The 22,651-nt window shown below is 41.7% G+C and overlaps 1 protein-coding gene across 2 annotated transcripts in view; it reads right to left on the reverse strand.

Moving 5' to 3' along the window:
• ptpn13 (protein tyrosine phosphatase non-receptor type 13) overlaps nt 1-22,651 on the reverse strand; it is a 42,924-nt gene that overhangs the window by 9,933 nt on the left and 10,340 nt on the right. The window contains exons 4-24 of one of the 2 annotated variants that reach the window (XM_070924236.1): nt 22,134-22,199; nt 20,611-20,796; nt 20,204-20,291; nt 17,078-17,710; nt 11,428-11,520; nt 9,986-10,085; nt 8,861-9,077; nt 7,892-7,966; nt 7,600-7,771; nt 7,042-7,192; nt 6,776-6,914; nt 6,524-6,676; nt 5,796-5,978; nt 5,520-5,682; nt 4,256-4,682; nt 3,412-3,518; nt 2,414-2,467; nt 1,691-1,780; nt 1,406-1,513; nt 1,166-1,297; nt 538-1,028 (exon numbers count right to left, since the gene is read on the reverse strand). In XM_070924236.1, the coding sequence (XP_070780337.1) occupies nt 538-1,028; nt 1,166-1,297; nt 1,406-1,513; nt 1,691-1,780; nt 2,414-2,467; nt 3,412-3,518; nt 4,256-4,682; nt 5,520-5,682; nt 5,796-5,978; nt 6,524-6,676; nt 6,776-6,914; nt 7,042-7,192; nt 7,600-7,771; nt 7,892-7,966; nt 8,861-9,077; nt 9,986-10,085; nt 11,428-11,520; nt 17,078-17,710; nt 20,204-20,291; nt 20,611-20,796; nt 22,134-22,199 (3,828 nt within the window). The remainder of the gene's footprint in view (nt 1-537; nt 1,029-1,165; nt 1,298-1,405; nt 1,514-1,690; nt 1,781-2,413; nt 2,468-3,411; nt 3,519-4,255; nt 4,683-5,519; nt 5,683-5,795; nt 5,979-6,523; nt 6,677-6,775; nt 6,915-7,041; nt 7,193-7,599; nt 7,772-7,891; nt 7,967-8,860; nt 9,078-9,985; nt 10,086-11,427; nt 11,521-17,077; nt 17,711-20,203; nt 20,292-20,610; nt 20,797-22,133; nt 22,200-22,651) is intronic. The other variant, XM_070924237.1, reaches the window with a different exon arrangement.

Consider the following 22,651-nt stretch of genomic DNA (forward strand, 5'->3'; position numbering starts at 1 on the left):
ACACTTATGCCCAGGCTGCTGTCTTTTTTGGACAGCTCAACGTCAAATAGTTCTCCTGGACAGAGACTATTGACCCCTGGGGCATTACCATTTAAATTTTCCATGATGTATTCCTGCAAACAGAGAACAGGGTATTAAGTTGAATTATCACAAGCTGGAACATGCAGAAAGAAAAAGGAATCAAGGGAGAGTGACGAAGCTGAACAAAGTAACGCTGAGAAGAAAGTGAGCAGGTATTACATTCAAGGAGGGACATGCAGTGTACACGTAACAAGCTGCCTTGCATTGACATTGTAAATGCAATGGTAGGCAAAGGTTATATACAACAGGCAGTTAATTGTGCCAAGCATCTGACAGGTAACGTAATGCTTGCTTGTGGAAGAGCCATTCGTATCCTGTTCCATTAACAAATGATTTGCTCCACCAGGATAAAAAAAAAAACCTTTTGTGAGTCTCCTGTGTAGATAACTGACTAGATAACCACTAAAGGCAAAGAATCCATTTACACCAATTAATTCATAAGCACAAAGGCCGCACCTTTTTGACCTTGAGTTTCTCTTGACTACTGGAGTAGGTCTCCTCATCCATGTCTGAGTCCCCCCAGTCAGAATGCTCTGAGACTTTGGGAGCTTCTTGCACTTTAGCTTTTCTAGTTTTGGGTGGCAGAGCCGGCGGCGCAGGCTCCAAACCCACATTAGATTCTGGTCTATGATGTTGGGCAATGGGTGCAGCTGTGGCAGCAGCTGCGCCCATTGCTCTTTCTAGGCACTGCTGAACTCCATTAGCAGGGGGTTTGTTGATTTTAGCAACACTGCTTGTCCTGGAGTCCTGAGAATTGATGATGGTGAGCTGGTAGACTGGGGAGGAGGTGGATGACGGTGTGCCAGCGCTGTGGAGAGAAGGGCTGGGGCTTCCTGTTCCCACCTGCTCCTCTGATGAGGTATCAAAGTCTAGTTCTCGTCTCTGGCCAGAGTTAAGGGCCTTTAATGCAGACTTGGCTTGGTAGGGAACATAGCCTGAAGAAGACTCTGTCAAAAGGAAGAAGGACAGTATTAGTCTGCAAATCTAGAAGTAAGAGAAAACACTGGTAATGAACTCTTTGCATGACAATAAGGGATAAATACGACAAGGAACAAAAACAGTGCACTCATATCCCGGCTTTCACCTTTGTAGAGCCTCTCTTTGGGCTGCGACACCACCAGAGTAACATCATCAGGAGCATTTTGGAGGATATCTATCGTGGTGGCATGAGAGAGCCCTTGTAGGTTCACATCATTCACTGAGATCAGCCGGTCACCTGCACCAACATTACAACTGTTACACACATGGAAGACAACCAGCAAATAACAACCAATATCATAATCGAGCTATATAGGAGGAAGAGTGTAGCAAAACACTGGCTTACCAGGTTTGAGGCAGCCGTTGACATCAGCAGGACCCCCAGGAGTGACGGAGCTAATGATGGTGCCAAGGTCCATGCGACCAGAGTTCTCCCCTCCTACAACCTGGAACCCTAGAGAACACACACAAGCACACACATATATACATACATTCACACACAAAACACCAGGGGAACACAAATACCTTAAATGCCATTAATAATACTCTCAACTCTTGACAGCAGAGAAGTGGCTGCAGAGGCCGTGTGAAATTGAGTTGCTATTTGAGGAAAATGCTTATACACCCTTACCCAGGCCATATTTCACATCTTTCTTCAGGTTTACAGTTGTGATTTCTCTCTCTGGAGATGGTAAGGCACTGAGCTTTTTCTTGAGTGAGTCTGTGCAGCACAAGGACACATGGCATTTGTTATATTTACTGGAATATGCCGTAGATACATGGCGTTAGCTCTGTCATTTCGGACTGATGAATATCATAGTGTAATTGTATTAATTTCACAGGGGATATACAGTAGGCTACTCTGAGATTAGTATTAGTATATCTACACTGTAACTATTAATCAGCCCAGGCAGGCATACGGTGTTTCTGAGGGGCCCCTACTTTAGCACTGTTGGCTAATGGGCTTGATAAGATGGGTTAAGCTAGGATGAAAGGGAAGGTCATGAGTTCAGTGCCAAGCATGAAGCTATTAAATGGTGGGCCTGGGGCCAGTTTCACAGGCAGGCAGCACTGAGAGGACAGAGACTCAATTCTGCATTATATAATTCAGAATTAGAACACAGACTTTTTGGTTTGTATATCCGTACTTGGCTGTGCCACGGTCAGCATACGGTTCAGCAGATTGAAGAGGAGGATTAAGAACGTTATAAAATGAGTGATGGTGGAGAGCAGTGGGCTATTTCCTGCATTCTGACATTATACTGTACACAAAGCATGTAAATTCAGTGTCAGTGTCGGTGTTACACATGTCGGCGTATTTGGGGAAATGAAAGATAGAAATGTCGATACATACCATTAACAGAGGCTGGGGTTGAAGGTGGTCCAGAGGAACTGTGCATACTGACACCTGGAAACAGAATACAAGAGATCAGCAAGGCCGTGCTTTGTACATTATACAGAACAATGACAACTTCTTGACTGCCTCTCTAATAATGTAGGAAAATGTAATTCAATGAGGACAGAAAATAAGTTAAAATAAATTGAAATAAAATGAAAATAAAATAAATGTCTTGTGCTTTTCAAGTCTCTATGCTGGAACCAGCAAACTATGAAAAAAAAAAGGCATTACAATCTTATCTAGCCTTTGGGGGAAACTAGAATTAGTAGTAAAATGTTTTGGTTTCTACTACAAATAATTAGCATTGACGCCAGGAACTGACCCAAACAATATGGGTATTAGTTAAGTTTTTTTTTTTTAATAAACTAAAGTGATTTTCCTAAAAGTCATTTTAAGATAACATCAAAATTAAATGTTCCCCATGAGGGAGCTTGGCTACAGCACAGAAGCTAACACTATACCAAATATGCAAAGTATTGAATGTAAGTTGTGCCACCTGTTTTTTCTACTTACTGTTGACTTTCTACAGCATAGCCAGACCTAAAAATATCCACCGCAATTCTCTTGTTTTAGATCTTACTGCTGGTCACCATAATTACTTGCTTTCCTGGTGGTACTAAGAACGCTGTTGATCCTTAAACATTTCAGCTAGTTATGAAAAAGTCTTTATAAATGTAGGTGAACTTGCTGAGGCCTACTTAAGTTAAGTGGCATTGGACATCTTCTGAATTATTTTGTTATCTCATGGAAGAGAGCTGGAGCTGCTGGAACTACTATCTTACCTGCTGGTGAAATATATTAATATTAATATATAACTATTCAGAATAACTATTCTAGAGTCTCTACCACAACTATGATTACACAGATTTATATATAAGCACAGATGTCCATTTCAGGTGGGAACTCTACACCACTAGTGCTATGCTTCAACAGAGAGCCGTCAGCATCCTTACCTACTACATATGCTTGGCCAGTATCCTCTATGGAAGAAGAGTCAGATTCTCTTTTGGACCTGTTGAGACTCCAGGCTGGGCTGCTGTGAGACACTGTGCCAAATGATCTAAGAAAGAGAAAGTAAGTGGAGGAGATTTAGCCTGAGGAGGCAACTTTCCTCAGTGGACGGGGGCCGAGGAACGAAAAGAAGGCTGAATGTAAAAAAAAGCACTCACTTTCTTTCTTACCAACTACTGACATGTATGTGTATTAGGAGTCCTATTCAACTTAAAAATCACACATGTCATCTGTAAAGCTGACACGAGAGGGGGCAACTGGCACAAAAACAGGTTTGTTACTAATTAAAATGGGAACACGCACTGGTAGGCACAATGTCCCAAAAACACAAACACAGACACAAGGGCGCATGTGCACCCACACACACAGACCCCCAGAGGTTTAATTAGAGGCTGAAGGTAGAGTTCTCTGTGTCTCTGTAGTGTTAGGCAGAGCTATAGTCCCAGTAACAAGTCCTCACTTAGTAACCTTAGTCTGTCCTAAAGTGAGCTTAGAGACTCTGACACTGAAGACTTCACAGAGGGCCAACTAATAAACACAAGATCCAATTTCCTTGACTGAGCTTGAAATAAGACTTTACAGGACTAATTAAAGGAGTAAAAATACATAAAACATTCGAGTTCCTGCACTCAGTTTCATTGATGGTAAAGTAATAAAATACCACAGAATGCATTTACAACATCCAATATGATTTTTTTCAGAACTGCTCTCTCTCATATATAAAAGTGTATTTAGGAACAAATCTGGCTTTTGTTTATTTCACTCATTTCACTTCTTTCAACTCACTTGTCCTGTTGGTGTGACAGGGAGTCTGTGTCTGAGCTGGTTCGCTGGAAGTGAGTGGCCACTTGGTTGGGTTGTGCCTGACTCAGTCCACCGCGCGACTGGCCATGATATGACTCTGCCACTCGGTGCTCTGGGGACTCTGGCATCTGACCGAGGTTGTGGTGGGAGCGGCTCATTATCCGCGGATTGGAAAGGACCGTGGGTGCCACTGGATGGAAACCTGGAAAGTGAAGCTCATCTTGGACTAATATTGGGCCAGACGGTGCCTTGTTGAGGGCCACTTCTGAGTAGGAGATCCTCTTCAGGTGGTCTGGGTTGGAGCGCGTTGATAAGCTGGGGGCCAGGCTGCCTGAGCTCACTGTCCTCCCCACTGCGTCTCCACTCCGAGGGTCAAGGGAATACTGTAAATTGCTCAAGGGGGAGTTCTCTGATTACCAGAAAGGACATGCAAAACAGAAAATTACTGGATAGTTAATAATTAATAATGGCATTTTTGTTTATTAATATAACAAAAGGTATGAGACAAACTTGAAAAAATAATAAAGGGGGATCTGTGTCAACAGCTCTCAGCAGTCTGAAGTAATTATTGGCTATACGGAAAACGCAGGTACTGTCCCCTGCACTGTTTTTTTCTGGAGATATCCATCTTAATCACCATAGCTAATGGTCTGGCCAGTCTTCTTGGCAGTCATCAACTTAGTTGTGACTTTGTGTCAACACTCTGGTGGGAGTATGGGGCGTCATGTAGACAAAGTTGTTCTGTTGTTCAGCCAAGTGAAATAAATCAAACCAAGCAAGGCACCATGAAAAAGACAAACCAACAGTCCAATTGCCCACACACGTCTGACATAATTGGATGTGCAGAAGTGAAACTTGTACAGGTTAGACAACGGACATGATAATTGACACAGAAAGGCAAACCATACGCATTTCTGTTGAAAGCAATGGAGCTTATTAAGGTATAATAAATGTGTTAAGTTATCAACATTTTTTTGGCAAATAAGAAATGTCATTGAAACAAACTGAAATTTAAGAGAAGGAAATGAGTGGGCATCAGCTTTATCTGGACAGGATGTGTGGGATGGCTGACACATGCAGCTGCGGATGGAAACAGTGTAGTTAGTGTTGACGTCATCAGGAGGTTTGCCTTTTTCTGGATGCTGTGATATGTCACTTTTGTTAACCTTCCTATCATCTGTCTGAGTTTGAGGCCTTATTGTGTGAACTCCACCCACTTAGACATGTGTGGCTGCTCACTTCCTACCTAGGTCTTGAAGCTCCTGGTTGTTTTGGCGGGCCTTCATCTGCAGATGGAACTTGTGCTGATCAGAGCAGAGCTGTAGCAGATACTGACAGGTCTTGTTGCTGTCTGTCTGAAACAGGTGCTTAATCCCATCTGAAGTGTTCTGAAGGCAAATCTTCTTTTTCTTCAGGATGACAAATTAAACATTTAAGTGAAAGTGAGGACCAGCTGAAATGAATTGTATTTGCTATAGTGAGCCATAGTTTTATTTCTAATAATAAAGACACAAGTACATACTGTAAAGGAAATCTTTTTTGTCTCCCTCCAGGGGAACCTCAGCACCGGGGTACGATTTCCGTTAAGGACCTCAAAAATGAGCACCCCCTTGGAATAGACACCCAGCATGATACCAGTCTGGGACCTCTTCTCAGGAAGCACCCGATGGAAATGGACACCATACTCTGTCAGCCTCTGGCACACCTTTAAGACAATCAATATAAAGTCAGAGAGTCTTAAATTCTCAAAAATGCACAGTACTGAGATAGAGGGACGGGATGTGATTCTGATTAAAACTGAGTATTGGAACTCTTCATGCAGAGAAGAGGTCTTTCATCGAGTCAGTGATCGAATATGAGTGCACTGATTTTTATCTGATTACATACAGTATGATAATTTTATTCAATTTGGTTCAGTGGCATGAAGAAAATGGAGCTGCTTTAGTAGACTGTGGACCACAGTAAGACATTTTACAGAATGAAATGCAGTGGCAGGACACAACAGCTTTGAAGTTGACACTGCAATCTTTGGTTTGCTGTCAGACACAAACTCAAATGTATTACTTCTTCTGCCAAAGTAAACTTTTTGCACAAAATGGCAGGCGTTCCGGGAAAAAGTGCCAAACAAAATGATCATTGTGTTTGTCACAAAATAAACACTTGCAACGAGACAAACACCAAGTGTAGGATTAACTGAAAATATTTTGGTCCACCTGTCTGAAATCATGATTCCTGTGTACTCTTGCTGACCTTGAGAAACTCAAACTCTGCCTCGGAGTCAGATGCTCCATAGTAGTTGCTGTGAAGTTTCGGCAGCTCCTCCTTGATGGTAGTCTGGTTCACTTTGTCCAGGACAGACACCGGCAGGTAGTGCTCCAGTCTGAAATAGGTTTTCCCATGGAGCTGAGGCACAAAGATTAACAGCAAAAATAAAGGCAAGAATTAATATAAGTGTTGTTGACTGATAACACATACAGTAGATATATTACAGAGATTAGGTACCTCAGGTTGGTAGTCACTGAATTCAGCCTGCAGTGCCAGTGAAGCCAGGAGCATGGCATTTTCTGTGTCACAGCGCATCCTCTCCTCCAAGACATCCTTCCTAAGCTGTAGGTAGTACTGGTGTTTGGTCATAGCATGCCTGTTATACACAGAAAGTGACAGTTTTGGTTATCTTGAATGTGATATGCCATCACATGGGTCCACTATTCTGTTACAACAAAACCCTCTGGTCATTTGAGGTTCTCAACTACAAAATATACACTTACTGTATGAGGTTGACGTCATCAATGAAGAATTTGATGCGTAAGAAAAGATTAAAAGGCACATCAGATTTCTTCTTCTTAGGATCCTCCTTCCATCCCTCCGGGGCCACTTTGGAAAGTTTGGCATCAGGTTCAACGAAGAAAAACTCATTTTCTGTGTGTATGATTTTTAGGGGGAGAGGGGCAGGGGTAGGTGAGAGGTGTCAGAGGGAGACAGAATTAATCAGTAATGTCTGTCTGTTCGCAGCAACATAGGTTTTGCATCTTTAATGGGACATCAGGTGTAGAAAATGTATTTACATAGAAATACCATGAACCTGTGCACTAAACACTGATCAAAGTCAAAACTGGATTCCTGGAATGTTTTCAATGCCAGAAAGAAGGTTTTTAAGGTGAACTTGAATCAGTGACTGAACTAACAAGGGTATGGTAAGGTAACGACATAACAAGTAAGTGCACACTCACATCTGCAAATATAGACTGATCCCCTACATGTACTTGACACTCACATGCACACACACAAATCAAACCACTGACATACACAGCAGCAACATACAGTACCTCTGAGGTATGCTAGGCCGAAGAGATGGTGCTCCACAAGCCCGATGTGGGCAATCACCATATCAAGTACATCTTTACACACTGCCTTGATGTCACAGCTCAGCTCCAGCTTTTGGCCATTCAGCAGCACAACACCCACCTTCCTCTGCACTTCCTCCACCTTACCACGTTTCTTGTGGGCAGAGAGAAAAAAAGGAAGGCGTAAAGGATTCAATAAAAAGGAAATAAAGCAGTTTCTGTGACAACACCGTGGACACATTGGCTCAAAAGCGGCATAAATGTACATTCTCACCATTATTGAAGAGGGAACAGACAAGGCGACACAGGGCTCACTGGCCATCTTCACAAACTCAGGCCCAAGGAAATTCTGCCATTGTTGTAAAGATAAAAAATAACTGTCATAGAGAGAACCTTTATTTCAAAATGTTACCAGGATCATTTTCAATCTGGGCCTTCATTTCACATATATTTTCACATATATTTTTTTGCTATTTTGACAACTGATTGTATTTAAAATGTAATCACTTGTTTTGAGTGATGAACTGGTTCACACCTATTTTAACAGCTGCTCCCCCACATTCGAAATTACATCAATTTAAAATCTGCCATAAACACACTACAGCAAATATGTCTCGCCTTGGCAAGTATAATTAACATAATAGGAATATAATTGATGTACAGTATTTGAGGCTTACTGGCAACATCAGCAGATTTGTTGCTATGTTTTCCACTTGTGTTAACACATTTTCACAATTTGAGATAATAGGTGGGATAAATCAGACCGTATCCAAGAAATCCCACATGTCCCACAATCCCATATATTTGTAATTACCATAGGGAGGCTGACGATGAATTATGTTTTACAGTCAGCATTTTTTTATTTACAGGACATCCCGTGAGCACAGCATCAACAACCTAGTTTCCAATGGGCTCACGCGAGTTAAAATTGTACATCCGTCATCAAATATTGCAATATAAACAGTAAGGATGCAGGGAGTTCCCATTGCAGTGAGTGTGTTGAAAGATGTCTTTTAACCACTTTCTGGAGTTAGCTGTGTCGTGTGTGTGTGTGTCTGTGTGTGTGTGTATTTATATGTGGTCTACAGCTCTATAGTGATAAAGAAAGTTCTCTACATAAACCAAATTAATGTTTGTAAAGGAAAATAAGACCCAAATAACTAAAATGATCCACAAAGTTGATGTAATCATAAACTAATTTAAAGCATATCCTCAAGTCTGTTAAGCCATGAAGAGCAAAAACCTTGGGTTTGCGAAGAGGTACAGAAGAGGTGTAGAGGGGGTCTCGAAGGTCGAGCATGGAAGTGCGAGATGGGGCCAGGGGGTCATCTGTGGAGTAGAGGTTGGCCCTGGACAGCCTGTTGGCCAGGTGGGCCTGGAGGCGCTGCACCTCCTCCTCCTGTTTCTGGAGGAGCAGCTCTGCTCCAACCAGACCTTCATCAGCTGCCCCCTCATACTGCCTACAGGGAGAAGAGAAGAGGAGGGTTGGTGTCAGAACTGTCAAATACTGTCAAAAAGCTGAATGGAAACAAGATGTTGTTTAATGTGTGATGTCTTGAGAGATTTGTCTTTTATTTACTGACTTTTCTTTTTGCTTTCTCCATAAAAGAAATACTTAAAAGTAGCAACATGAGTCAGACACAATGTGTTTCCACACAAAAGACATCAAATACTCGCTGATGTGTTTTCTTTTAGCATGGGAGAAAACAAGTGCTCTTTGCAGAGGGACAGATTGAAAACACTTTTTTTCTGTTAGCAGGCATAGCAACAGCAGGCCGCTCTCTCGTAATGCCAGAGATTAGAGAGATAGAGATTGCTGAATGTGGATGTCACATTAGATGACCTCACTAGTGAAGCATGGGGCTGACCCTGCTGTGCCACAGCAGCTGTGTGTGGCCCAGAGGACCGAACAGGACAGCTTCATCGGTGGATTCCCTGTTCTGTGGAGGGTTTGTAGCGCAGGCACCAATTCCTCAGGGGAACAAAGGAGCAAATGCATACAAACACTTTTGATTAAAGACATACACACTCCTATGCAGTGGGGCAGACGGTGAAATTCAGGCAATAACATTTCCAACAACTGTTATTGCACACAATAACCCTAATAATGAACACAAACCAGCTGATTTTCATATATTCTTGCTCCATTTCATATAAAGCATCCTGAGTTCAAATACAGCGAGTCAGCAATTTGTAAAATAAAAGTTTTTTGACGTGCAAGTTCACTCTGAGCTACTGGAGTGGCAGAGTGAAGATGAAGATTGCTTGCGGATGAGAGTAGCTGTACGTTGGCTGCTCAGGGGAGAAAACACAACACTGGCACCTTGTTTGTTAAATTGCCACCTGTACACTTATATGTGTGTGTTACCTGAGCCTGTGTGCGTTGTGACTCGTCAGCGACAGGGCATCATGTTCAGAGGAAAGTGCCAGCTGAGAGCCATACCTCCTCACCTCGCCTGGTTTCTTAGCTGGAAGAGACATGGAAGTATTAGCTGTATACACACACAAACAAAGGGTAAATTTTGTTTTCACATATACAAAATCAAACACACCCCTCCAGAAGCTGACACCCACACTGTGGTGCAAATGTACCTGCATGAACATGTGTTGAAGAAGGTGGAGTAGTTGCTCAAATCAGCCCCGCCATGGGACCAGAGTTCGAATTGCGTACAAAAGACTACCAAAAGTATACTGAGTCAAGTACTACTCCATTTAGTACATTAAGAGCCTTTCCATGTCTTAGAAGTGATGACTTATTGTACGTTTCAGTGGAAAGTAATTCAAATAGCCTTTCTTTCTGGAACATGTTTAATATATTTTAGCCATTTCCAAATAAAACTGACACTTTTTCCACTAGTATGTCTAAACTCTTCACAGCTGTCTGAGCTCAATGTCAAACAGTAAGACTTGGATACAGTGTTAAATGGAGTACGGGCGTTAGGTCATCTAGAATAAATTAGCTTTTGACCTTTGTTAGCTCCGTCTCCCACTGCACTGACAAGTTTGTGCATATTAATCTTAGTTAGTCACTCCTCTGAAATAATTATAAAAACACATATATATCGATATATCGTAAATAAATGTGTGTAGTTATATATTATAAATCAACTGAGGTTTTGGGTATTTCTGTACCTCAGTTTGTAAAGATTGAATCTGAGCTGCTGAATTTTGCTCAATACTGCAGCCACATTTGTCTTTGCCACTTGAAACCGTAGGCCAGCCAGTTTCCCACACTATTACGATATTCAAGTCTTGTCTATGTTTATTGCACAATTTCAGTGACGACAGTGACGTATGTTATCTTGTGCAATCCTACACAGCTACACAGGACATGATCTAATTCCACTAGCAGAACCAGATAAGTGACTGACAGCAGCTGACTTACCTGGAAACAACAAAATTACCTTTGCAGTGCTTCTCAAAATTGAGAGCCGTGCACCTCACCATTTTAAGCCTACAAAGTGTGCCCTGTGAAGTCTGGCAATAAAACAGCAAGGAATCTGGCTTTGAGCAGGACAGACCACAGTCAGTGGTCAGTGGAGACAAAGAATAATTGATATCCTTTGGTTTTCAATCCCAGAATACTGGGATTCTAGGTATAAATCAGTCCTGGTTTAGATGGCTAAAGTGAAAACCAGCAGGGAACCAGATCCTCAGGAACAGGACGGAGAACCAAGAACCCAGATGAGTTATGTGCGCACAACACCTGTCACCTGTTGCTACACGTAAATCACATGGTGTAGTAGACCATGTATGCTCCATGAGGAGAACAACTACGATGATAACGAATTCCTCAGAGGCATCTTTTACCTTGTCTGTAGTCTGGATCAGAGGAGGTCACTGAGGGGCTTTCACTGGATGAACTGTAATCACTGTGGTACCTCTGGTGGGTGTGGACTGGGTCTAAGGGAAGAGAGAGACCATCAGCCCATCTTTTAAAAATAATATATTATGAACCATGCAGTAATATAAGAGGATGTCTGCGAAATGATGAAATGGATCAAACATAAACTTCATGCACGAGACAACCTAAAAAAGGTTATATGGACTTGTTTGCCGTTTGTGAGGAATGTTAAGGTGAAGCTGTTTCTTTTTCAATGTAACGCAACACAGACCTTTACAAAAAGTTGTATCATTTTTCACGAGACTTGGACAGCAGGTGAACCGCCAAGCTACTGTTTTCTTTTACAGGACTCTCTGACAGATGGTAACCCCAAACCAGTAGACTAAGGCACACAAAGCAGGTATTAGTCATGCTGTTGGTAAACACTCCAAATGAAAGACATATGTAACTACACTGGAAAGCCGCTTCTACACAAGTGTACGCAGGCATGCCTCCTGTCAGGTTAGAGTGCTTTTTGTCGAGGGCGTAATCTTTTGTCTTGCTTGACTGAGTGAACCACAGCATGTACAGACCAGCTCACCACAATTATTTACTTTTCTCAGCAATGAGAAACTCAATAATGAATTGGATATCGGTGCTAACACAGGAAGGCAACATAAACAATACTCGAAACAGTCTGAACCCTTACCTAACAGACTTGAAAGTCTTGCTCTTCAGTATCAGCTACATAGCTTGAATGAGTGGCATTCCCTAGTCATTGCTCAGAAGAGTTTCACACAGACTTCTCTTTGTAATGATGTCTTATGTATGTATACAAGTAAAAAGCATTGTGGCCCAGCAGCTACTATAATCTTACTAAGAAGGAAGAGGACCGGTCAACTTGTCACCCAAAATAGTTTTCCATCTTCTGCTAGTTAGTGAGTCATGAGATAACAGTGTCATCTGTACTAAAAAAAAAAAAAAAAAAAGGTACACAGAGGAGCAGCCTCTTCTGTAGCGCAAGTACAAAGACTTACAAATTTGATAAAACACCCAAATTGACATGTACATGCACAGATACCCACACACGTGCACAGTCACCTGTCCTGTCCACTATGTTGCTATATGTGCAGTCATGATGAATTTGGTGACCTACAGGATGAAGTGAGGAAGATAATGCAGAGAAAATCCCATTTCTGTCACAAGAACAGCCCACCACCATCAACAGGATCTTCCAAAAGGGGATAATTGTAAACTAATTACAACAGTTTATGATCTGATTACAGCTTGGCAGGAAAAGGAAATGGAGACAAGATAAACATTTGGGAATTTAAGTATTTTTACGTGCCACTTATTTTTATGAAATATATTAAAAAGGACAGGAAAAAAACATTCAAACATCAAAAACATCAACATTTAATTTAGGAGATAGGGCAAATGTATTTACATCTACTAATCAGTCTCCATTACAAAACTAAATGAAGTCAAGTGGGTTTCCTGGTATTGGAGTTCATTTTGTTGAAGGCTGTCTAAGGTGCTGTTAATCTAAAAGGTAACTTTTGACGTTGTAGCTTGTACTCATAAGTAAATATCCAGTTATGAACACTGCTAAAATACCCATTACCCAGCCTACCTTATAATAAATAGTGCTAAGGTATTATATTGCATATTGAGTGCAATAGAACCACAAGTGTAACTCCTGCGAAAATGAATGTGGCTAGGGGAGAAACAACAAAATTCGACTTTCTGGTCAAGCCACGTGTTTAATGTGGTTGTTGTTCAGTCACAATTAACATGTGGGTGAATAAGCATATTTAGAGAAATCCCAAATAAACCATTTCATCATGACCCCAAAACACCCACTGCACCTCAAAGCAGAGAGGGTCACAGCGAATTAGAGAGATTAACAGCTATATCTTGCCGATAATGTGAAAGTTTTACCAAGCGAGCGAGGGAGCAGAAGGGTTAGCCAGAGGGTGACTCAAATAAACATGTACTGCATAGCTCCTTCTATGCGCTCCTGCCCACTGATTGTTAAATATAAAGTATTACAAAACAGATGAAGACAAAAGATCTATTGAATAAATCAGTAGATTCTCTGAATCCTTTCCTCTTCCAGCTTAAAAGGCGTACAATTGGTAAGTAGCAAGCATGCACACACATACACATGAATTCACAAAAAGGCAATGAAAGAAAGAAAAGAAGAGGATTTCAGTCATTGTCAGCACATTTTAGTAGTAATTAAATACTTTATGTGAGGCTTAACGAGCAAAAGGACCAGGGGGTCATTCATAGTTTAATGCTCCAACTTACTTCCTACTCAGCTCTATCATGTCTTTTTCTCAGAATAGGGAGTCACACACACTTGCTGAAAAGACAGTGTCTTTTTCTCAGTAAAGGGAGTAATACACTTGCTGAAAGAAACAGTCTGTATGCATTTTAACTGGAAGAACAACAATTAATGCAACCTGCTTTTATCTCCTTACTTCGCTCTCCTCTCTTTACCTTATCTTTTCATTTCTTCTCCCACATCCCTGTTTATTTTCCCCTCTCCTTGATTCCCTGCAGAACTGACACTTCTGACACAAGCGTTCTGGGAGTACACAAACAAAGCTTCTATAGGCTATGGCCTTTTCGGGTGTTCAAGCTGAGAAGACACACAAACTCAGACTCTGGGGTTATTTAAAGTCTGGCAGCCCCAGGGAGAGAGAAGGAACTCCCTTTCAAGCCACCCCCTCAAGTTAATATCACTCATACAGTGTGGATCTTGTGAAATAAATTTAAAGTGCACATAGTGTATAAAAATGTCCACTAAAAATGTCTATTTGCAAAGTTTCTACACTGCTTGTGAACCTTTATAGTGCTTGTTTTAAACATTATGCATAGTGTGCAAAGCAAATGAGTCAGGGAGTTGATTAAAATGGATCATAATTAAACCTAATGGTCAAAAGCTTTTTATAAAAGCCTTCCAAAACACTATAATCTTCCCTGCTGCAGCCTCCGGAGTCAACAAACCAAACTGTAATATAATTACGAAAATTTGGGGGGTTGTACTTTCGCGAACACCTCCCCTTCCCCTGAGGCAGCAGTGTTCTGTATTGTTGTCCAAGCTGGACCCGCCCGACCCAAAGCCACATGACCTTCTGCAAAGTGCCGGAAAAGTCCATAATGTTAGGAATTCCCTCATCCGCTACGCATGACTCCAATTACAGCCTCTAGGTCTGCAAGGAAAGTTTCTACTGATCGAATCACCTTGGCACCAAAAATGGGGGGGGCACTGGGTGAGACATAGGGGACCAGGTATAAACATGCCCATGCACACACAGGCATGCACACACACAATGTTTAGTTATGCTCATGTAATGCACACACAGAGAAGGCAGAGAAGCAGTGTGTAACTGGGTGAAACCTGAGAGCACTGACCACTGCTGCGCCATCACTTTCCTGCAGGAAAGAACAGAAAAAAGTAAGAGAAAAGGAAAGAAAAGGAGGTCTCTGCCAAGTAACACATCCACGAGGCCCTGCAAATGGTCTGTGCTCAATTACGCCCATTCATACTATAGCAAAATAGCTCTGGGATGGAATACAAAAATATTTTGGCTCAGCCGTTATAGTCAACCTCAGTCAGTTTTGATGGGAGTAAACATGTCTTTGCGTCAGCATGGTGTCTAACATCAGCCATAATTTAATATTAATCAGAAGCTATTGACATAAAAAAAACCCACAAAGATAATCCTTTCAATCTTCTCCGAGCACACACACACACACACACACACACACACACACAGTGTGATAGGTGGGACAAAAAACAGGGGCTAGTACCCACCATTTTAATTGTCTTGTTCTGACACTCTACTGGACAGAGCAGCTCAGCTCCTCTCTTCACACCATCATATGAAATAAAAAATGCCAAGTGCCTCAGATTACAATCAGCAAGGGGGGAGGGGGGGGGGGGGATAAAAAGCCACAGTTGAGGAGAAGAATGCCGTTGGTTGCTGGCATTAAAAATAGCTGCCAGAAAAGCAGGGAGGCTGGAGGTTGGAGGGAGCTGGAGAGTGGGGAGTATGGGAAACCAGCAGGAGGAGGAAAGGGAAGAAGAGGTAGAAGACAGTGGTTTATTATATGAAACCATTCATCCCTCCACTGTCCCCAGATGGCCAGCAGGCCCATATAAACACTTGTGACTCTCTGCACAAAACTAGCCTGCCTATGGAGACTTTACTAAGAATTCAATAAGCTCCTGAGGGAAACTTAAAGCTCTTGGGGCTGACTGCTGAGGTGTTAAACAATTGTGTTGTGTGTGCCCGGTGTGGTGTAAGCATGTGATTATACAAAGATTGTTTTTTGAGTCTGTAAATACCTTGCACGAATGTGTGCTTATATATGTGTGTTTACAGTCATGTTAGAAAAAAAAAAGTAAGGGACTTTGCTATATAGCATGTGTGACAGTTAGCAGCAGGCTAGAATTAAGCTGGCCTGTAATTAGAATCAGCCATTTGGAAACCTCTGTACCAGTGACTCATACATTCTGTCTAAACACTGCTGCACAGCCACCACCAACGATACTTCATTCAAGCCAGCCCCCCGCTCCCATCCCACATGATAGTTACAGATGGACACGCAACCTGTAACTAGTCCGGGTGTCTGTCTGCTCACGTCATCTCATCGCTGTCACATTTTCACCTCGCAGATCAGCATAGCTGATGGCTCCCTGCAGTGTTTTCACAAAAGCTGTTGTACCCTCTTTTTATTGCCCGATAAATTCATTTTACCACCCAGTTTGACATTTCCTATATATCTTAATGACACAGCTGGGACCTCGAAAGGCTATATAAGGATTTTATTCATTGTCTCAGTAGCAGACTAAAGCTGGGAGCTTCAGTGGGATGCAGTATCTTTAAACGCTGAAGTCCACGGACTACATGTTCTGACAAAGTAGCGTCACCACACATTACACAATAGTGACACATGACCAAGCTCCGACCTGTCACTAAAATCCCATTATCCTGCAATATTTATGACCAGGTGATTGTTGTGCGTAATCTGTTGCAATGAGGGAAAAAAAAAGGCGGAGATAAAAGAAAGACGAACATTTCAGCTTCCTAGTCTCATATGGGACTCCTGTTAAGGTAACCATAGTATTTATAATCATGATGATTAATTTTCAAAATAATTGTTTGAGATCAATGACTTACACTTACTTCAGCCATTACATCTGGACACACAAAAGATAATCAGTGAAGATTATTCTTAGTTAATGGTGAATTCCTCTCCCAAAAGCCAAAATGGCTCTCATCTTAAAAGTGAAGAATATCCACATAATGTCACGTGCACAGTAAGACATCGGAAAGGTGTGGGTGAGGGGGATTTCCGAAGCTTTTTGACTAGCTTCTGATAAAGCATTCTGCTGCCTCAAGGCAAGTCATATGCAAGCAAAACTACAAACCAGTTTGATTTACATACTTGTGGCATGACACTTATGGCATACTGAGTAAATTTCCCAAGGAAGTTCTCTGATATAAAAGACATAATACTTTAAAATCAACCAAGAGGACTAAGAGTATATGTATCTCAGTGTTGGGATTGAAAACAACAGCTCGTCTTTACTGTACTTTTATGATAAGAAAGTATACTCACCATCCACTGCCTGCCTTAGCACTTGAAGTTTCCTCTGTCTCTCCTTTATCCTGTCATAGGCACCTGTGAGGCCTGAGCCTACCGACAGAGCTGAGTGGTGATGAGGCTTCCTACTCTTCAGCCCACCAAACTCAGAGTAGCGAGAATCCTTCTCCCTGGATGCCCATAAGGGTGATTTGTGCCTGCCTATGGAGTGGGTACTTATGGCACTGCTGCCCCTCCGCGCATCCTCCAAAGCCCCAAAACGAAGAGCCTCTGGGTCAATGTAAGCCAAGTCCACAGAAGAAGCCCAGGTCTTCCTGGCCTGACTAGGACCCAGGTCCCCACTGTGGAAGGGTAAAGACCTCCGGTCTAGTTCCACAGGCCGGCCCTTTTGCTGGGGGTGAAGGGGGTGCAGATAGGGATAGGAGTGTTGGTGCTGGAGTGAGGGGGGTTTGGGGTAGAGTTCTGTGGGGGATTCAGAGTTTGGGTGATATTCAGACAGGGAATACTGTGGGGCTGCCCCCTCATCCCCCTTCAAAAGGTCCTGGATTGGCAGAGAGCCCATGGAGCGACTGAGGCCCCGATTAAGAGACGTCTGCTCCTGAGTCCTGGCTCGGTAGCGCTCCAGAACCCTGGGGGCGGCACTCCTCCCTGAGAACAGGAGAGAACCAAATTTTTATTAAACCACGAGCAGAAGCTCACACTGCCAGAACTCAAAGCCTCAAAACACAGAATGACACACCGGCAGAAATTGAAAAGGAAAATAAACCTTATAGCAAATGGATAGCATTTTTTAGCACATCTATTTTTGATAATGTAGTAATGTACACAGAATGAGAGATAATCTGAAATGCACATCATTCCCAGTGGATTAACATCATTATTAACACTACGCTCATTACAGAAAGTGGTATTCATGGTGAGAGGAGGACCTAGAGTGGGATTAGCAACGATTTTGATTTGATTAAATAAAGTACGCTTCATTATGCCCAAGGGCCTGTCCAACCTGGCATCCATTTCCAACTGCATCATCATAAAATGGCAACTAAATACTGCAATGTCGACGGTAGACTTCCCCTCCTTTGCTCCAATACCCTGGCTTTGCCCCAACAGACCTACAGCAAGCCTCTCATGGCCCCTTTACTAAAAAATAAAAATTCAGACAACAGGCTACAGTAAATTAATAATTGGGTACAATATGTCCTCAGATTCCCCAATCACAGTTCCCCAGTCATAATAAGAGAATTGGATTTGAATATATTATGATTGACAACCCTGACACTGCTAAAATAACATATAATAATCTGTTTCAAAACCACAGCTGTATGTTTATGTATGCTGGTTAGAGAATGTGTTAGAACCAGGTTCCTTAAAGAAACTTCCTTATTCTTAAATTCTAATTTCACCCCAAATTACTTTTCCATGGGTTTTTGTTGGATTAGATGGCATTTAATTATAATTAGTAGCAGCAATATGGAGATTCTGTTGTACAGCCCCAGGGGTGGCAATGTAGCATTAATGGCAAATAAAAACGAATGAATTTGTAAAGTAAACCAACAACAGCACAAGGAAAAGCAAATTAAGAAACATGGCATGCTGCTCTTGACCTCAAGGTGTATCAGCGATTTCTGCAGATAGTCTGTTTTGTTCAGTAGCTAATCTTTCCCCATAATTTAGAAACAAACAATAAAACATACTGTGCCACAATAACGAACAATTTCTGGCAAAGGCATCCAGCCCATCTATCACTGTGTTTTCTTAAAATGGAATAATGAATGTTGCTTTTTTTTGACTGTGCATAAATTTCAAGTTTGACTTTCCAGACAAGCCGTATATAAACTCTACCAGTGACAGCTCTTGTTTTAGAGAGAAAGAGATAAACAGAAGGCAAACATGTGCATAAGCACGAGCAAAAACAAGAGGAAGAGATGCAGAAGTGAGAGAGCAAAGGGAGACGTTAAGTCCTGTAAAAAACGCTGCATGTGGTGGTTTAATCTACAAAGCATATGCTTGGTCTTAACAGGGAAACACATCAAAGACAGACAGGCTGTCTTCCAGGAACTCGGGGGAAGCACACAAGGGCTAGATTGAGCAAAAAATGAAAAGACATTTTTTTTTTTTCTCTCAATGTCGATGTCTTTTATTTTTAAAAGAAGTGAATTGCTGCCATAAGTTCTTCAGCCAACACTAGTATAGTCTAGCCATCATATGGACTACAGCAATGAAGAAATTATGACATAAAATATCCAACATAAAAAAGAGACAATGACTGAGTTCCCCTAGCAGCAATTACAATTTGGAACCACTGGCATACAGGAGGGAGAGAGCTGCTCCTTGAGAAGAAAGGCGCTTAAGAACTGAGTAATACTCTTTGCATGTACTTTCCCTAGGGCTGGCTGGTGCTCAACCAGGGAAACAAAGCACTGATACAAACAGCAGACAGGCAGCTTCACTGGTGACTCCAAAATATGCATCTGTAATCAATGCCATGCCGTGCTTACATAATCAGGACGGCGAAGCCATGTTTTTTGCTCTGCTCTCCTTTCCATGGCCTGGAAAAATGCCGGAGTTCTCTCAGAAACCACTGGGAAGATTTGGTCATATTTTCCTGAATTAAATCCGATTCGAGGTTTCAGTGTGTTGTTCCTCGTCTACTTTCGATTCTTTCCCATAAAGTCACAAAGTGAGGATGTAAGTGATGAATAGCTTGACAACCAGGGAAGGCATTTACATCTATGTTTTAATTTAAAATAAAAGTAACAAATGTAAACAACTTCCAAAATATAAACAGTATGTGCAATAACTCTCTGTCATAACCTCAGTTTATCATTAGAAAGTAAGAACAGATAATATACCCTATTTACCTAATATACTATTCTCATTATTATTTTTTAACAGGACCTACTAATCTAGGAACAGGTGATTTGAAGAATACACCGAACATAGGATAACAAAGTGTTTCTGAAGAGTAATAGAAACCAGACTCCTTTATCATAAATCGTTGGCAGCCAAGAAATCTGAATCACTGCGTAAAATAAATAACTCTTTCAACAGTACAGAAAGGTTCCTTTGACAACACACCAATCAAATACAGCTCTAGTTGTCCTGTGTTCAATGTGTGTGTGTCAGTACAGCTCATCTTACCTGAGGGCAAACCTTTGCCCCTCAGCCTCTCCCGAATCTCCTTACTCCTCTCCGGAAGAGACTCTCTATCAGTCAGCAGACCGTCCAGCTGAGAAAGAGAGAGAGAGAGAAAGAATAACAAAGAGCGAGGGTGAAAAAAGCAGGAGAGCAAGGAGGGAAAAAAAACCCAAAAGTTAGAGGGACATTCCTTCTGAGAGTCATCCATCCTGAAGTTATGTTCTATCAGCATGAGCCCCATTATCTGTTGTGTAATTAAACAAACCTACTGTGCTTTGACGATAAGTCTTTTAACTTACACTTGACTAGGATAAAGCTTGAAGTGCAGGCTTTTTTAAGTAGCCAAAATAAAAATATAGAAAAACAGACAGGAATGTTGTATTTCACCTACATAAAGAAAAAATGCATACCTGGGAAAGGCTGCCCAGTACCAGCCGGACCAGTTTTCTGATATAGGAGAAGGGAGGGTCACAACTGGAGTTTCTAATGTGTTTGCTGCAGATGTCCAGCACCGTGCGCAACGACATTCGACTCAATGTTACATCATCACACATGTTGAGAAGCAGGCTGTTTAGGTGTTCCCCCAACTTCATAGGCTGCACAGCAAACAAAATGAAGACAGTTAACATACAAACAGTGACAAGAGCAGTATGTACTGTGAAGTGACAAGTTCTATTGGTATCTCTGAATCTGATATCTATATTATCACGTTGACCTCCGTTGCGCTCAGTTAAGGAGGCATAGCTAAGCCTTGCCAGCATGGCACAAACTCATCATGTACTTTAAAAGTCCAACTACTACATGTTGTAGATCAAAGATCCAAAGGCTAAGCCTCAATTTTTCACTCATAGCAATGTTAAATACTTTGTCCATCCAGAAACATGGCAAAATGTGTTATTTCAGTGTCACAATACACAATAAATATGTGTAAACGATGTAATTAGATTATATGTATTCTCTTCACATTGATGCCATTTTTTCATGGTGGGTGTATTGTTATTAAGTGTCCATACAGCCAGTGTGTCCACTTCGTGTCTTTCATGACGCTTTATTTGCATGCATCAGAAACAACGACATGTTGTATTTAGCCCAATGTTTGTTACAAACTTTGCAGCTCCCATGAGCACTACTATAGCACCCCTTCATGGATGTGGGAAAGGACATTATGAGACTGGATGGAGCCCTTCAGTGAAGCGAAATGAATGGCAAACTTGAGTGCGAGTCATGGTGTCTCTAACCTGTGGGCGGTACTTTCTCACAAATATGAATGCAGATTGTGTTTTACACCTGGCTGACTCTGGCTCTCAATGCATTCATATCTCAGCAAGACCATCTGCAGAGGTCTTGGCAGATTCAAACACATCCTAGGGTGCATTTACAGCTTGAACCTTTTCTTATCCTGATGAGACATTCAGATAAAGATCTCCTTTTAAAAAGCAGATTCCACTGAAAAACATGTCTGCTTTCAGTGTGGCTATGAGGCATTTGGGCTGCAAATTAGCATGACTGAAATGTTGATCGCCTTTAGTATTAAAAGTTGTATTTCGCCACACATTAGCTTCAACATGGGCACTGTCCTGACCTTCTCGTTGAGCCAGTGTGACTGGCAACTAGTGAGTAACGTTGTTTTGTGTTATGCCAAAATCTCTACTGTTAAACCTTGACAAAAATGTACTTTGGGTGTGGCTATTCCAGTAAACAACATTATTAAGTGTCTCAACTCTTAATATGCTTGCCAAGTGTCCTAGTTAAACAACTGGTGTCAAAAGTATCTTCAGTCCAATCACATGAGCATAATCTGCAAGACAACATCTCTTAATGCTGATATGCTAGCATCTTGTTTCCTAGTGCCCATTCAGTAACACATTTTAGTCATCGATATGGGCTTTACCAAGTGTAGGTATGGGAGGAAGTATCCTTGGTAATGATTTACCTGACTGTGGGGGATCTCGTAGTCTGCTCCCCAGAACAGGGTCATCCCCAGAGAGTACATGTGCATCTGTGAAACAATACATCACTTAAGCCACATAACCAGCATAACCAGTACCACATAACCAGCATAACCAGTACATTTTACATTTTACCAAAACAAGAAAAAGCAATAGTTAACACAAGGATGACGAGTATAGAGGTTTCGTGTCATTCAGATAAACTAGGCACTGAACCTTATTAAAATAAGTTGAACTGCCCTGTGTGAAAGAAAGAGAGACAGGCTAAAGCTCAATGACTGCTGGAGTGTAATAAAAGTTGAATTCATTCTTATTAGCAAAGGAAAAAGATGGGGGCTTTCAGCCTAAATCCAAAACCCTTTTTCCATTTCCCTCTCCTTATTACTCTGCACTCATCGCTTGGGAGAGACATCACTTCCCCTGAATGTTGGGCTTGGTAGAGGAAAGAATAATTCAGGGATTGCCAAAGAATGCAACATAGCCTTCAAGGTCTTTCAGGAAC

This window comes from Enoplosus armatus, chromosome 18 (genome assembly GCF_043641665.1).
Source record: "Enoplosus armatus isolate fEnoArm2 chromosome 18, fEnoArm2.hap1, whole genome shotgun sequence".
Lineage (NCBI taxonomy): Eukaryota > Metazoa > Chordata > Actinopteri > Centrarchiformes > Enoplosidae > Enoplosus > Enoplosus armatus.